At 40.2% G+C, this 16,370-nt stretch overlaps 2 protein-coding genes and 1 long non-coding RNA gene across 5 annotated transcripts in view; 2 read left to right on the forward strand and 1 right to left on the reverse strand.

The window, feature by feature from the left end:
• Positions 1–1,658, reverse strand: part of kctd16b (potassium channel tetramerization domain containing 16b) — a 62,335-nt gene extending 60,677 nt beyond the window's left edge. Inside the window, exon 1 of the mRNA XM_086012414.1 lies at positions 295–1,658. Coding sequence (XP_085868540.1) covers positions 295–1,117 — 823 coding nt within the window. The 5' untranslated portion in view covers positions 1,118–1,658. The remainder of the gene's footprint in view (positions 1–294) is intronic.
• On the forward strand, positions 216–6,729 carry LOC147133323 (uncharacterized). 2 transcript variants are annotated; one of them, XR_015081850.1, is made up of 3 exons: positions 216–1,087; positions 1,590–1,698; positions 3,693–6,729. It is a non-coding gene; the product is annotated as an uncharacterized LOC147133323 (long non-coding RNA). The 2 variants fall into 2 exon arrangements; XR_015081849.1 differs by lacking the exon at positions 3,693–6,729 and having other exon boundaries at positions 1,590–2,723.
• A 4,497-nt stretch (positions 6,730–11,226) lies between these two features.
• Positions 11,227–15,805, forward strand: yipf5 (Yip1 domain family, member 5). 2 transcript variants are annotated; one of them, XM_086012415.1, is made up of 8 exons: positions 11,227–11,242; positions 12,094–12,222; positions 12,954–13,066; positions 13,430–13,602; positions 13,678–13,823; positions 14,280–14,461; positions 14,543–14,723; positions 14,888–15,805. In XM_086012415.1, the coding sequence occupies exons 3-7, from the start codon at positions 12,960–12,962 to the stop codon at positions 14,703–14,705; spliced, it is 771 nt and encodes a 256-aa protein (XP_085868541.1). In that variant the 5' UTR covers positions 11,227–11,242; positions 12,094–12,222; positions 12,954–12,959; the 3' UTR covers positions 14,706–14,723; positions 14,888–15,805. The 2 variants fall into 2 exon arrangements, with proteins under 2 accessions (XP_085868541.1, XP_085868542.1); XM_086012416.1 differs by lacking the exons at positions 11,227–11,242; positions 12,094–12,222 and adding an exon at positions 12,229–12,377.
• The last annotated feature ends 565 nt before the right edge of the window (positions 15,806–16,370 follow it).

A 16,370-nucleotide genomic window follows, 5' to 3' on the forward strand; every position in this document is an offset into this window, starting at 1 on the left:
TGTTAAAGGTGTTAAAGGTAAATATTTGCAAGAAACACGAAATCGACATGATTTGCCTTTACGGGCTACATGAAATGATGTGGCGTGTCAGATCGGGCCCGCGGGCCTTGAGTTTGACACCTGTGAGTTAGACCATATAATCAGGTACAATATAAAAGTAACAAAGTTGAGTATGGGTATACAGAACCAGAACCACTTCCAACCCCAAATGACCACAATAGCACAAGGTTCAACCAGTTGGACTATACAGTACCAGCCTCAACCCACCACCCGCGCCTCTTGTCGATGACTTACGGTAGAAGACGTATTCTGTGTAGCTGGACCAGATCTTGTCCTCCGTGTGCTGGCTGACAAACGAGGCTGTGACTGACGAGTTGCACGCCACCATGTGGAAGCCGCACTCAGACAGCATGTCAAAGGCCCTCTCCAGGTGCCGGAACTTGAGATAGAAACGGGACGTGTAGCGATCCGGGGTCCGGTTTGGGTCCCGGCTCTCGTTCAGTGTCTCCCCGAAGACCTCTTTGGCCAGGGCCACTCGGCCGCAGATGAGGATGCGGGGCACCCGGCGGAACTTGGCGTCGCTCTGTGCTTCGCGGGCCACGGTGCACGACCCCCGGTAGCCCACCGTGACGAAGCCGCTCTTCCTGTCCGCGGGGACGAGCGAGGGCGGCGGGCAGTGGCGCGGCTCGCTCCCCTGGGAGCCGTCCTCGTAGTCGCTGTGGAACAAGTCATCCGGGCTTTGCTTCACCTCGTCTGGGCTGAGAAGCTTCACCAAGTCGGGCAGCTGGAAGTACTCCGCTTCCTTCCGGAGCCGACCTTTCTCCGGAAAGTGGTCCGGGAGGACGACCTGCTTGTCCCGCAGATAGTCCAACACGTAGCGGAAAAGGAAACCGTCGCGGTCGATGAAGTAGCGACCTTTCGGGTCTCGGGCTAAGTCGTTGGAGGCTTCCTTTTTGGAGAACAACTTAGCGAGGAGAGAACTCGGGCTGCTCACCAGCGTGCAGTAGCGCGTGTAGTAAACCTGGCCGCCCACATTGAGCTCCAGGACGTCGGGGAGACTGTTCTGGACCGACGCCTGCTCTTTGGGGTTAGTCCTGCAGTTTCCGCTCAGCGCCATTGTGTTGGAAAAAGCCCCGAGAACGTCGCTCAGTTTTATATTACACTATTCTAATGTTGTGAAGGAAATGACACGTGTGGCAAAAGTTCCATGCGAATGCTCCTATCATCGATCCATAGTTGAATTGAAAACCCCCCAAAATCTAACACTTATATATGCCTTATACAGAGCATGTTAACTGGTTCTGTGGGCGCCATCCCAAACAGAACATAAAAAAGGAATCCAGTTGCATAAGATAAATAAGTAAATAAATAAATAAATGTCCGTAGTAAGAAACCGGTCCAGAAGCATACATGGAAACTCCTCATATAACTTAAGGTCCAGATAGGAGTCCAAAAGGTACTGCTCACTCGCTCTGGATGAGGATGAAGAGGAGGCAAAACAAATTAATATCTCAATTGCATCACTGCACCGCCTCATTTAAGAAAAATGTCTTTTTCACAAAATAAATACTAATCACAGTTCCGTGTAGGAGAGGAATGCAAGCCAGCGTGCTTCGACCAGAGAGCTGTCCACGGTTCTGAACCAGCCCCCCATCCCATCTCTATCTCCACTCCCACCGCCCCTCTTGCACAGAGCAGGTTGGCGTCTTCAGTTCCTTCTCGGCTGTGTGTGCGCGCGTGTGTGTCTGTGGGTGTGCGTGTGTGTGTCACTACCACTGTAGAATAAGCCACTATGCAAAAAAAGAAGAAGCTTTTTTCCCCCTTTACTACTATCCTCATTATAGCGAAATAATGGGAGAAAATGGCTCCAGAAAGCAGCACAGTATTTTCATGCATGGAAAAAAAGCGCTGAGGAGTTTCTGCTTTTGTAAAGTGAGCAGCAGCGCCTCCTTCTGTGTTTAAATGAAAAAATGTTTCCCCTTGTGTGGTGTTCAAAGCTGTTAAGATGCATTAAGTTTAATGTTTAATTGCACCTGTTTGTCAGTACACGCAATTAAATGATCGTTGAAGTCAATTGCTCATGGCAGGTCAAACCATAAACTACTCCTGCACATTAAAATCTGATCCAAAGATAAGAATAATGCCCAGTGTACGCTATGTATGGATTTAACTCAATACATTAGAATATAGTGGATTTTTTTTCTTTAGTCATTCAATTCCAAAAGTGACACTAATTTATTATACAGATTTAGAACTCACAGAGAGATATAAAACATGGTTCTTTTTAGATAGATTTCATGATTATAGCTTACAGCGAACAAAATCCAAATTCATCGTCTCAAGAAATTACAATATCTTATAAGAAACTATCAAATTTATTTTTAATATAGAAATTAAATAGGGATTGGCCCTTAAATCTGTATAATAGTTTCATTTTTTAATAGAGCGGCTAAAATAAATTATTTGTTTTTATTATACAGTAATCTAATTTATTGAAATGCATCTCTCTTTCTCTCTCTCTCTCTCTCTGTATATTTCACGTGGGTAAAACAGCAATAATTTTGTATTTTTATTTAAAAGCTGCGTTTTGCTGCTGTACACCAAAAAGCATGGACGGTATCTCCAAATTTTCCAACACAAACATACTTTTTATTAAAAAAGACATATTGTGCAATATCATTTTCTTACAAGTTCCAAGGTGTATTAATAAAAGGTCTCTGTTATTCTCTGGTGAACGCAGGTTACTCTTATCATGCCTGGGGCAGAGCTAGGACATAAGACGGAGTAAGGCGACTTAGTGCTGCCAACTTACTGTCGTACTTGTGTCACTATATTTCGCGATAGACTTTTGGAGACCCTGAGACTCATAGAAAAGAGAAAAATAGGATAATTTAACTACATACTGCCCCCTCTGTTACATCATAGTCAGGCTGGAGTGCAGAATGGCTTGTTTACTGACACATTTCCGGGGAAAAAAGGATTTTATTGGCTGTTTAGTTTCAGTCTTGATAGATGGGCATGCACTCAGAGAAACAGCTATCTGGTGAAAAAGCAACTTTTCCACACGTTTCCTTTAAAAATAAAATCTCGCGTAATGCGTACATGCCTGGACAGCAACATTTTGTATTTGATCTGATAACCGAATGAGATTATGCTGTTATCAAAGTGTGCGTGTTATGACTTTTTTTTTTTTGTGTGTGTCAACATGAAACATAACATTACGGTTGTACAATGTAACCATTCATTTAGTAGAAAGACTCTTCTTATCGCAAACAGTTTATTTATGTAATCAGTCAAATGAGACTTTTCTGGAAATGTGCTTAAAAAAAAAAAAATGGAGCAAAAGTGAACAATAGACAGAGGAGGAGGATGAGGAGGTGCTTTAGCTGCCCTGGACCTGAGCAATCACCCAGAAGTAGGCCACGTCAGTAGCTTCATCATAAATACATGGAGCCTCAGCGCTGCACTGCACTGCACTTGCTGCTATTTAAAGAGCACACCACAAACCTGTTCGGGTCGATACCATTCCTGCCAACTCGCATCACCCTCCCTTACACAGCATCTGCTTTAGCAGCAAAGAGTGCATGCCCGCAAATTATTTAGCAATATGTTGATGAATATGTTTGAAGTGGCGTAGAACTATGTTGATTCGTACTGAGAATGCTTTCTAACACTTTGTATCTCTCATGTAGCTAAATGAGGTCAGCCAATCTTGTTCAGGATGCTGGTCGACCTCTAGTTGGTCTGGATTTCAAAACTGTTTTCAAGGACGGGGAGCAGGGCTCTTGCAGTCCAGTCAGACAAAACCTCTCAACACGGAAGTCATTTGAGCCCGGGACCTCTCTGCTCTGATGCGGCCGTGCAAGCCACTCCATCATTGTACTGCCCGCAAAGAACGTGGCACTTCAAGCCACATAAAAGCCTAAACCTGAATATTTTGTATCAAACCAATGCTCATTCTTAGTAGTCGTAAAAGTGTAAAAGAAAACTATAGTCAAAGCGGATACGACTTATACAACACCTACGATCCATTTCAGGCAGTTGACTTTCACTTTTTACATTTGGGAATAATGGGAATCTTTCAAACTGTTTCCAACAAATCTGTATTAACTGTACAGGTCCCAATTTAATTCAGTTTCATTTTACCTGTCATACAAATGTATAGAAATGTAATTTAACCACCAAAAATTTCAAGCATGTTTCTTACATCCCTATTATTTTTTTAGTTTAAAAGTTAAAAAGTGTAAAAAAAAAAAAAAAACAGACAAAAGAATAACTTAACCACTGTAAACATAATGTACATTTCCTAGTGGTGGTGGTGTGAAAAGTTGTCTGTCTCTTTATTTGCTTTGTCAGTGTCAGTGTGTAGTTTCACCCAAAGGCAGCTTGGATTGGCTCCATGCATTTCATTTTTTTTTCAATAACAGGCTAAACGTTATTTAAAAAAATAAAGGAACATCTAACCCAACTTTTGGATTTAATTGTCAATTGTACAACCTGTATTTGAGTAGAAACAAATCAGTGTGATGCAGTGCAGTTTTACCCCAATGCAATTATTTCACATCACTGTCATGACAAATCCACGTAGTGAAATATTTACTCCGCCAAGCACAGCATGCATTATTCAGCCGTTTTTTTTTTGGAGCAAGATGCAAATCAGATCATTTATTATTTCACTCCCCGGCAGAAAACTACTTTGTGCGTTTCGGGACGAATCACAAGGACGTCGACTTGCATGACACACGTCAAATAGCTGCGCCGTCATTTGCTGTGGCGCAGATACAACTATCCTTTAACAACTATTCGAGTCTTTTTTTCCACTTTGTCGCCGTTGATTGAAATGAGGAGCATACTTCCTCCGGCTTCATCTCTCGAGATAATCAGACTGATGTCACGGAAGAGAAATGGAGGAATTGAATTGAGTGAGGATCTTTATTTACCAAACAACTTTGTGAATACGCCTCAGCAATCAGCGTTGAATGCTGACATCCATCATAAGTGCAAAGCAAAATCGTACTTGTGAACTCGGAACCAATTTGCGACATGTTTATTACCCTTCTGAGTTTGTGTGCCAGTCATCCATTTTATATACAGTATGCCTCGTACTAGCGGTTCTTAGGGTCTGGGTTCGAACCTTGGCTTTTCTGTGTGGAGTTTGAATGTCATCCTTTTGCTTGCGTTCATTTTCTCCAGGTACTGCTGCGTCCAAACAAATCATTTTCCATAGGTGTGAATCTGATTTCTCATTATACAGCTCATTAGTTTTATGTCATTGTGACTTTAATTTTTTTAATTCAGTTAGTTTTATTGTTTTTGTCTCATTTAGCCTTAGTCTTAGTTTTAGTTTTTTTTATACATCTTATTTGTGGAATGCACAATTAAAAAAAAAATAATAATAAAGTAAACTACAATTCCCAAACAACTCTTTGAACGTCTTTCTTCTGTAATGAATATAATAAAAATAAACCCCGAAATGTTATGTATGAAATTAATTGACAAAGACGAAGGACATTTTTGTTGTGATTGCATTCTCATTTTGATTTAATTTAGTTAACGAAAAAGTTTTTTCCATTTTAGTTTTAATTCGTTTTTTTTTTCATTAATTCTGAAAACCTTGGTTTGAATGTGTGTTGATGGTTGTTTGTAAATATGTGCACTGCAATTGGCTCGTGTCCAGTCCAAGGTGTGCGCTGCCCAAAATCAGCTGACCCATAACCCCACTTTGGACATGCCCTCCAGACATTAAATGGATGGATTTCCAAACACTTGTTACATGGTACAGTTTCAAAAAGAAACTTTAGACTTTCTCAGTAATGTTCACTTTTGATTGACTCTGTCAGAGAGCAATTACCAAAGCATTTGTGGTTTACAGTGGCATACAAATGCAGTGTCATGCAGAGAGCTGTGTTGCTAAATCAAAAATCAATTGTTCACACTCCTTCAATCTTTTTTTTTTTTTTTACGCCAATCTAACATGGTTGAAAAGTGATGATAATAACCGCCATACTTTCTCATATCCTGTCACTTATTTCATCACGGGAATAAGTCCATTTGCACACTCGTCACTCACTCAGTCAGTCGGTCGGTATCTGGCGCCTGATTCAATTTGCGGCATGTGGGCCTCAGGAAGCAGTTGGCCGGGATGAAGTAGTGGGTGTCGTGGAAGCATTGGGATGGAGGAGGTGGTGGCGCTGGTGCGGAATTTAACAGATTCATAGTGAGGAGGAACAAGTCTCGAGTGTTCATTTGATAAAGAAACAAAAATGTAAATGAGACATTACTTTCCCGTCTGCTGCATGTCATTTTACCCCGCCAAAAAAAATAGTATACGACACTCAATAAAATGGTCGTTGTACAAGCATTTAATGGCAGCTCCGGATGCTTTTATAAAAGCACATTAAGGATGAAGTCAGTGCTGTGTGAGCCGCATTTAAAGCCGATTTTATGGCTTTAATTGCATCGCATGCTTGTGTTGTATAGTCACACATCACATTTAAGAGTCTGATGACTTTCTTTGTGCCCTGTACGCACTTCAGTGCCATGAGGAAAAAAGAAAACATTGTGAAGCAGAGCCAAGCTCAATCTAATTTGAATATCAAGAAAATTAAAGTCTATACTGCGCATTTCAGTGGGAGTTATGATCACAGAGAACGTGACCCAAACACAACAGGTGAATTTATTAACTTGACGCCCCTCTGGCCCATGTTACATTTGGCAATACCAGCCTGGCAGTGTAGTGGAAGAAGCCTAAAGGGATGTTGACCCTGTTGATTTGGCAAAACGAAAAGATGGGATGTTGCTAAGCAGCCATTCTCCATTGTACCTGAGAGGCAAGGCCACATGGGACCTCTGTGGAAAGCAACCCTAGTCGTGTTGTTCAGCTCTGCACTGCACGCTAGTGTGCGCATGTGTGTCGTGTGCTACATCTTCTTTCGCTCTTGTATACCAAAAAATACAAACTGGACTGTATACTAGTACACGATTAGGACGTCAGGCAGAATAACACACAAGCCGGATCACAAATTCAATATTTGCAAATATGATTTATCTTAGTATGATAGATTAAAGTGCAGTGTTTACATATTTAGCACATTCAGTACTAGTGATGAATGATGATGATGGTGTTTATTGATTTTCGTTGCTTATCAAACTTCAGTCATCATGTAGGTTTATCCTTGTCGAACATTTTCATTGTCATAAAAGTACAGTTTTTTTCTTCATACGATTGACTTTGTTCTTGTAATATTACACTTTTATTCTCAGAATTAAAAAAATACTAATAATTTATTCACTTGATTTCTTGTTGTTGTTCTATTTTTATTTTCTAGTATTGTTGTTTGTTCCACTTTAATGGTTATGAGAATGAAGTTTCTAGTAATTTGAGATTATTCTTTTTTTTCTCTCTTAATGCAAATTTTTCCTTACAGTTTGAACTCTCATTAAAAATGACTTTACTATGAATCTATTGCTTTCCTCAAAAAGTTGCTTTGTAATATTATTTTCTCTCAGAAAAAAAAAGTTTATTTTCATATTCCTACAAGCTAACTTTCTGTGATGTAATGTAATGTATAAATTATTTTCATAAAAGACATTTTTTTGGTAATATATCTTTTTTTTTATTGTATTACCGGAAATGAATATCTCATAGTAGTATGAGTTCTTTCTTCCTCTTTTTTCATGACATTAATTTAAAAAACTTGAGGAACTGACTTTTTTCTTCTGAGTTACATTTTTTTTGTTTGTAACATTACAACTTTTTTCTTATGCTGTTATGATTTTATTCCTGTAAATTACCAGTATTTATCATATTACAACAATTTTGGCTTCTTTCCATTGCTTTGATTATACTAAGGCCAACACTTTCCTCGTGTAATTATGAATTTTTCATGGGCCATTACCATTTGTTGTCATCCAATCATGATTTTTTTTGGGACAGTTTTATCCTCATATAATTAGATTATTCTCATAATATGACTCGTACTTTTATGACTCCTTTTTTCCTTTTTGTGTCACTTATATTTTTCATACTATTCCAAATTAATTATTTATTACAAGAATGAAGTCATAAACTTGTGTGAGGGATAATTCAGAGCTTCTCGCAGCGAAAAGCTCATTTCCATCAGCGTGTCGAAGCCAAGGAGAGCGATAGTGAGTGAGTGTGTGACATGATGCATTTTGAAGGTACATAATTAAATTTGCTATGAGTCTCCATTTACTTCTGTCGTTAGTGATCTCATCACTAAGAGCTTTCATCAGCTTTACTCGCACATTGTCCAAGGTTGTTTGAATGTCTTTGTTTGTCCTGTAGATTACTTTTTTCCTCTTTGTTATCCCAAGAACAGCTCATGTGAAATAAAACATGGTTTAGAAGATCCATGCTATACGGCTGAATGCAAGCTCTTCCCTGAAGGATGGATCCTTTTGTGCGTACTCGTGCGTGTCTTTGACGGCAAAGTTAAATAATCCAGCATTGCTCCCGTGCCTCAAGACACTCGAGCGCGGAGTGAAAGAAAGATGCGGCCGTTGCTTCTTTTCGCTGCTGCCTCGTGAAAGGAAGGTAACGAGGGCAAAGATGTTCTCAAAGGACTTGTCATGATTCATTCCCGTAAAGCCACAATGAGCCGGGAATAAATAGTGCAAGCCGACGAGGACCGTATCGCAATTAGGAGACAATGTGGCATCTTCTCACATGGCGCACACAACTGGCATCAACATTAGGTACACGTGCTACCTGATTAAAAAAAAAAAAAATTACAAGTGGTCTTCCCCCAGTTCCTTATAAACGTACTTTGCGCGCACCGATCTCCTGGACTAACTTCAGCTTGTGCCACGCAGAACGCTCACCTCTCCTACACTGATTTTAAAGGAATGGAAAGAGTCGCTTTGAATCAAGTCGGCTGTGTTCAGCCCCGCAATGGCGCAAACGGCCATTTCTAACTGCGCCACTTTGCGCTGGTGCTTAAACTCACAGAAAAGGGTTGGATGACATTTTCAATTTTACTTAAATCTGGTTATGGTTTGCAGTGAATTGTTTTATAATACGACTTTCTAATTGTCTGACCGTCAATCAAAAATTTGGATGAAGAAGAATGTCTGTTGTGGCTCTAACGTAGTGGCCACTGAGTACTTTTGCAACACCAGGTACAGTAAGTACTGTATAAACAGTTCTTTATGCAAGCTAATTAGCCATGGAATAGCTGTTGAGGCCCAAATCAATCCCAATTGATCAGCAGGATTGTAATTTCAAGATGTTGATCCGATACTACAGAAACGCTATCCATGCCAATCCTCAAGATGCCGACATATGGAATCATCATCGACTTTCCTTTCATTATGGCCGTTAAAAAAACGTTGTTGTTTTTTTAAATCACTGAGACAAAACGAAGGCATGTTGAAAGAGCCAAATAAGCCGCTGTGTGTACAGTGAATTCGCATTCATGTTTTTTTGCATTGAAGTTTACCTGGAGGCCTTGTTTTTATTCTATCATACATTAACGATTTCCTCAATACTAATCAACTAATCAGAACTCATAGAGTAGACAGTATGTGAGGCATCTGGGCATTATACTGTATGTGACGATCTATTAACAAGAAGCACTTTTAAGACTTGGGTGGGAGTGGAAGGGTGGCTAATTATTTTTAGCGCTGGTTCTGCTTGGGTGCCCAGTGAACAGAACCCAGCAGGTACCAGATGATGCCGACTAAATTATGAGCTGTGTAGCAGCGCTATGAAACTGTGATGGAGAATGTAATTAGTTGAGTGTAAATGTTCTCAAGAAATACGAGCAGACATGCCCGCTGGCTCCCCGTTTCATTGCGTCTCTCTTGTGTGAATGTATTTGTAGTTTATACACAAACTGCAAAATGAATAATCTGCATTTAACATAAAACAGTTTAATTCGTCACCACTTGATCCGGGGTAGGCGGAGAGAGAAATCTTAATTGAGGATACATACAGGGCATGGTTGGAAATGAGGGCTTGCTGCAATAAAAGAAATTCAATATTTAAATCTATTCATGCAGTCAGGCAATGGCGGCGGGATTACAGCAGCGACGCCACAAAAGAAGGCAATTATGAGCGTGTGCGCTGCCCTAAATTCAATTACCCTCTGCAGCTCTTTTCAATTTTGTTTTCATTAAGTGTATTAGGAAGATGTAAGGCGCGCTCCTCAAGTGGAGAGATGATTCAAAGTGTGAGAAAATTCTGCATATGGCACTAGACTGTCTTTTTCTCCTACCCGTTGTCCATGAAAAAAGTGAATTTAGGGCTGAAGTATGGTATCAGTGCATGCATGGATTAACATGCAAATAATATTGCAATTGAAAAATAACATTTTTGATCACTGCACTGCAATGTTTGTAGATTAAAATATTAATAATGATACTTCATTACCCATTAACACTTTAACTTCTTGCAAGTTTGCACTATGCAATACTGTATATACTACAGTGTAATATATAGCTCTCTATTATATGTAGTAAACATCATAGATGTACACGCAGTACATAAAAAGTCTACACACCCCTGTTCAAAGCCTAGTTTTGTGATTATAAAACACAAAAGAAACCAATACGAATCATTTAAAAACTTTTTCCACTATTTATTCAGCCTAGAACATACAACTCATTTGAATTTTTTTAATTAATATTTTCAAGAGGGGAATTAAAAATAAACAACTGAGATAATGTGGTTGCACAAATGTGCACATGCTCTTATAAACGGGGATGTGGCTGTGTTCACAATTAACCAATCACATCCAAGCTCATATTAAATGTGAGTTATCTTACAGCTGCCATCGTTATTTGGTTTCTCTGATTAATCCCAAATAAACGCAATTAACCATCAACTAACTTTTTACAGTCCAGCCATTAAATCCCAGGCACTTATTTATGGGTTTTTTTTTCAAACATTAGGGTAAAAGAGGGTCTGAAAATGCCTGGTACGGAATGAGTTAAAACGCATTGTTCCCCTACATTCTACTGGTATGTCCACTAATGGATATCATTTAAAAATACATAATTTTATTGTTTCTACTAGAACTGTAATTTACATAACATCCCACTTGTGGTTTTGTCACTTTTCTGTGCTGTATGCTATTTCTTCCATTCCTTCCCATCCTATGGCATTCTGAGAGGAGCACATCATCACGTGCTACCATCAAAGAGCCGGCCCAGCCCGCAGTGTTTGGTAGCAGTGCTGTTCTGTGCAAGAAGTGTGATTGATCATCTCCTCAACTTCCCGGTGAAAAAAAAAGACTACTTTTCCCCCTTGCCGTAAGCTCAGAATGTGTCCTGTAAATCACCCCCCACTCCCATCTTCTATGTATTACCAGTTAACATTTGATGCCACCATTGCTCCTCACTCAAAGAGGATTGAGTGAGCTATAGTCAGAATATACTGTACATGCTTATTGTTGGAGAACGGCAAGCTGTGCAAAAACTGCTGAAACATTGAAAAAAATTGATTATTAAAAAGTTTAAAGAAGGTCACCTGTGAAGATTAGAGTGCATTTCACGTTCATTCTGACATTTCCCTGAAAGCCGACCATCCCGAGACACAGGCAATCACCTAGGGCCCTGAGCTAAAGGGCCTCGCAAGAGACGTCTGTTGCCCTGAGCTAAAGGGCCCCGCAAGAGACGTCTGTTATTGACCCATATCAATGACACAAGTGCTTTTGACACTAATGACAACACACAGGGCCCCTTACTAGCAGTTGCTGGCTGATGGTTAGAAGGCGACCCGAGAGATGAATGATCTTGGTCCATATCAGCCACAAAATTGGAAATCACCGCAATGTAATGTTGTGATGTTATAACCCTTGTGAGGAAAAGCGTTATAGATAATGGATGGATAATAATAATAATAATAATAATAATAATAATAAGAAGAAGAAGAAGAAGAAGAAGAAGAAGAATAATAATTAATGATAGTAATAATCAGTATATTTAGTATTATTATTATATATCAGTATCATTTGTATTCGTATTCTTATTCTTATTATTATTATTATTATTATTATCCTCTTGTGAATAATCTATTGGTTTCAAATAATATTGTGCAATACTAAATGTAACCCCTGCATGTCGCTACAGTTTCTGCAAAGGACTACTAGACTCTTTCCGGTGTGTGACGTTCCATCCCGGAAGATGTCCCTTTCCTCCTGACACGTAGCAGCCGCTCCAGAATTGGCAGCTCCCCGAGTGGATTGTCAAACTCCGAGGGTAGGCGTTTATTTGTGGACTCCAGAAATAATACAATTTGCACAAATTAGTCAGACTGAAGTATACATTTGGCGTCGTTGTTTAGCACCGGAAGAGCTTGCTCGCCCGACTGTTACAGCGCGCACAAAGGGGAACAACTCCTAGCTAAGTTAACGGTACGGAGTACTAGAACGTAAACATATACTGTACATTTTCTTGTTTTGGTTACAACGGGCAATAACCGGGGGGCAAATGCGGCAGTGCAGTATACATTAATCACGGTAATAGATACAATAGGCTGTGAGTAGAAAAATGCTAGCTCAACAGTTAGCTTTTGTTGCTAACAGCTGGCTTCACAAACTGTCAATAATGCTGGTGTTAATGTAAATAGTATTACGGCTGTTCTTCGCTAGATGATACTTTTTTTTCTAGATTCAAACACTACGTGGAGCATTTGCACGAAGTATCACTATCACAACACAGATTTTTTTTCTTAATTTAATTTTTTAAAGCCGTAATCAGAGCAGGGTGAATAATTTTTCCTCGACAACTTGGCGGGGTACGCGCATACTAACCCTTCTAAACCGCTTATCTTAACGAGGGTCGCTGCTTTCAGGCAAGAGGCAGTGGTACACCTTTGCAGAATCTCTTTGGATAAAAAAAAATGTGTGCAGACAATGTAACTTGTGTGTCAATTGTGATTACAGAGGGAGAAATTATCTGTAGTGAAAATGTTTTGTTTTCTTTGACAGTGAGAGATGTCTGGGTTTGACAATTTCAACACGGACTTCTACCAGTCGAGCTACAGCGTAGATGACCAAAACCAGGCTGGCTATGGACACAACAATGAAAATCAATACAACAAGTATGTGGCCGACAATGCAGAAGAGAGTTGTTCCTGTTACCTCCCCGAATGACAATATATTAATATATTATCGCTGCCATTGGGCATGCATGCATGACCAAAATCATTACTTTTCAGGAAAGAAAAAACAAACAAACAAAAAACTGATGTGTTTGTTGAGCCATTAACAGTGCTTTGTCAAAAAGAGAGCAAGCCATTTTCAACACTTTGGATTGGTCAATTTGTAAAATAAAAATAAAAAAATAAAAGAATAACAGACCAAAAGTATTGATATGTGAAAGGCCATGAACTTCTTTCCTCCACTGGCGCTGTTCACTTGCGTACTTTTGTTGTTGTTGAGTGTTTTTATTTTCTGTTCTACAGGCAATATAGTCAATATGACTATTCCCAGCAAATGGGCTACCCAGCCCCAGGGATGATGCAGCCCCAACAGCCATACACAGGACAAATCTTCCAGCCCACGCAGACGTACACCCCGTCCTCATCACAGTCCATGTACAGTAGCAGTTTTGATGATGAGCCCCCACTACTAGAAGGTAGCAACAAACGTGGTAGCTATCACCCTCCTTGGGAGAATTCTTCCATGATTGATTTTATTGTCTCTGTTGTAGAATTAGGCATCAACTTTGACCACATCTGGCAGAAGACTCTGACGGTCCTCCATCCTCTGAAGGTGGCTGATGGCAGTATTATGAACGAGACAGACCTGGCTGGCCCCATGGTCTTCTGCTTGGCATTCGGTGCAACACTTCTCTTGGTAAGTCACAACATGAGCGTGGGATTGAATTTGCATTCGCCTCAAGAGTAGCATGTGGCTACCTTGTGTATTTTTCTCGGGCTTTTGATCAGACCTGAAATTTTCGGCTCTTTTCCGGTGTCAATTGTAAGTGTTCATTATCCAAAAATTGAGAGCAAAGTATACACAGCTTGAACATTCAAACTGCAAAGTATAGATAGAAAAAAAAAATACATTATGATTCGATGATAAAGTATTGCACAAAAAGTCACATATAAATGGGACTTCAATAGATGTTTTAAAAGGTTTTTAAGATTAAGTGCAGATATGTTGAATACAAAAGTTGAATTTAAATAAACTGTACTTAGTTAACATTTTGTGAATAACTGGCTGCAGCTATTTATGGCGACTCAATGAACATCTCTGTAATAATGCGTTTTTAAGATATATTTTTAAATTCTGTCCCTCCATCCACAGGCCGGTAAAATCCAGTTTGGCTACGTGTACGGAATCAGTGCAATTGGCTGCCTCGGCATGTACTGCCTGCTCAACCTCATGAGCATGACGGGCGTGTCGTTCGGCTGCGTGGCCAGCGTGTTGGGTTACTGCCTCCTCCCCATGATCGTCCTGTCCAGCTTCGGAGTCCTCTTCTCATTACAGTGAGCATGCTTTCGTTTTATGTTTTAAACCAGGAGTGATTTGTCCCTTGAGCACCGTCTCTCTCTGGCCGTCCCCTCCAGGGGCCTGATGGGGATCATCCTCACGGCAGCCATCATCGGCTGGTGCAGCCTGTCGGCGTCGAAGATCTTCATCTCTGCGTTGGCCATGGACGGGCAGCAGCTGCTGGTCGCCTACCCCTGCGCGCTACTCTACGGTGTCTTTGCGCTCATCTCTGTCTTCTAGTGAGCGCATTTCATCCAGGTTTGAAACCACGGCACGCCGCTGTCTGTGATTAAGTGTCATTATTACCTAATTGCACCAATTACGGTCACAGGAGTTTACAATGGAAACCAAGAGTGTCTTTTTTTTCTTTTTCCTTTTACCATCCAATAACTGTCACTACATTCCAACGGGACGATCTTCAGGCTGGAGTGTAGTGTGTAGCTCGTTTCTTCTTTCTTCTTGTGATGGAGCCATGAGAACACACCGCAGAAGGGTGACAGTCCATTTGGGACCTGCCTCTATTTAAACGGGACTGAAATCAGCAGCAAAAGAAGGCTAAATTTGGAGCCAGCAGGTGGCGCCACATGTCACCGTGTCGTAGTTGTTATCATGTGCATCCATGGACACTTCACTTGCACGCAAGACATCACCCATCTTCCTCTGCGATTTCACACAGCGTGGAAGAGGCTCTTTTGGGATGCTTTTCGCCAAGACAAAAATCCACTTTGCACAAACACCCATTTTAAGACTCAAAGATAGTTAATATCATTACGACTCAATTGGTATCCTCGGACAAGCCTCTCAAAGATCTCATTGCATCCTTTGGTTCCTCAATGGTTATTTTAGAATGCACAGTTTTGTATGCTTCGACGTGCCACGTGTCATTCATGTCAAAGCAGTCTTTAAAGGTGTACAAGTGGTATAATGTCAATAAACGAAAGACTGATTAAAGTGATATTGCTGCTTTGATATGTGTGGTGCCAGCGAAGTAGTTTATACTGGTCGACACTTACACGTGAGGTCATTGCATCGGACTGAATGATTCTTATACCCACAATGAGATTTAATGCACACTATTTCACACTCTCTTCCCCTGAAATTGACTCTCATTTTGAGGTTAAAAATGCAACACAATACGACACCAGATTGCAAGAAAGCATACTCTCTTACCACGGATTGTTTTTCATTGGTTTATGTCCTCGATGTATTTTTCACATATCTGTTTTCCTGTAATTATTTAACCATTTGTCTAGGTTTTCGTCACGCTGTCGGAACGGATCTCCATTGTAAACTGAGGACCCCACTGGACATTTTTTATAATAAAATTGAAGTGCAACTCAGGCAATATTCAAAATAACATTATAGCATTTTGTCATACAAGTGTATACATGTACATGAGACTCTAAATTGTCTATATGAATGTAAGTGTCAATGGTCGGTTTTCTGCATGTGTCCTGCTATTGGCTCGCAACTAGTCCATGCTGTACTGTACCAGCTGGGAATGGTTCTCGGCCGCAGCCCAAATGAGGCCAAGCGCAATAGAAATTAAACGGCTGTGTATATTGTACTAAGCTGCCAGACACTTTACTTTATTGCAATCATTTCCATTTCTGGATCTGTGGTAATCATCAAATTTTACCTCTTGCAATTATGGAGACCACTCTGTGGTGGCATCACACAAAAAAATAAGACAAAACCAAACATTTAAAAGAAAAAAAAAAGTTGAGTGTCCACTTAAGCTGCTGCATGGTTTCTTGAAGAAGAAAAAAAGATATTGCTATTGCACATACCTCACAAATGCGTCATAGCCCACTTTGGCATTATGAATAATTCCAAAATAAACAGAGCGCTCTCCCATTCCCACAAGTACATCATGAGGACATTTTGCATTTAGAGAAAAACCAA

Source organism: Filicampus tigris, chromosome 17 (assembly GCF_054856515.1).
Source record: "Filicampus tigris isolate MCC_2025a chromosome 17, RoL_Ftig_1.0, whole genome shotgun sequence".
Taxonomy (NCBI): Eukaryota; Metazoa; Chordata; class Actinopteri; order Syngnathiformes; family Syngnathidae; genus Filicampus; species Filicampus tigris.

Bases quoted from the DNA above. Each gene is read 5' to 3' on its own strand.
- yipf5 (XM_086012415.1), top strand. From the start codon at position 12,960: ATGTCTGGGTTTGACAATTTCAACACGGACTTCTACCAGTCGAGCTAC. The intron at 13,824-14,279 runs GTAAGTCACAAC...CTCCATCCACAG, and splicing joins TCGGTGCAACACTTCTCTTG to GCCGGTAAAATCCAGTTTGG. The intron at 14,462-14,542 runs GTGAGCATGCTT...CGTCCCCTCCAG, and splicing joins GGAGTCCTCTTCTCATTACA to GGGCCTGATGGGGATCATCC.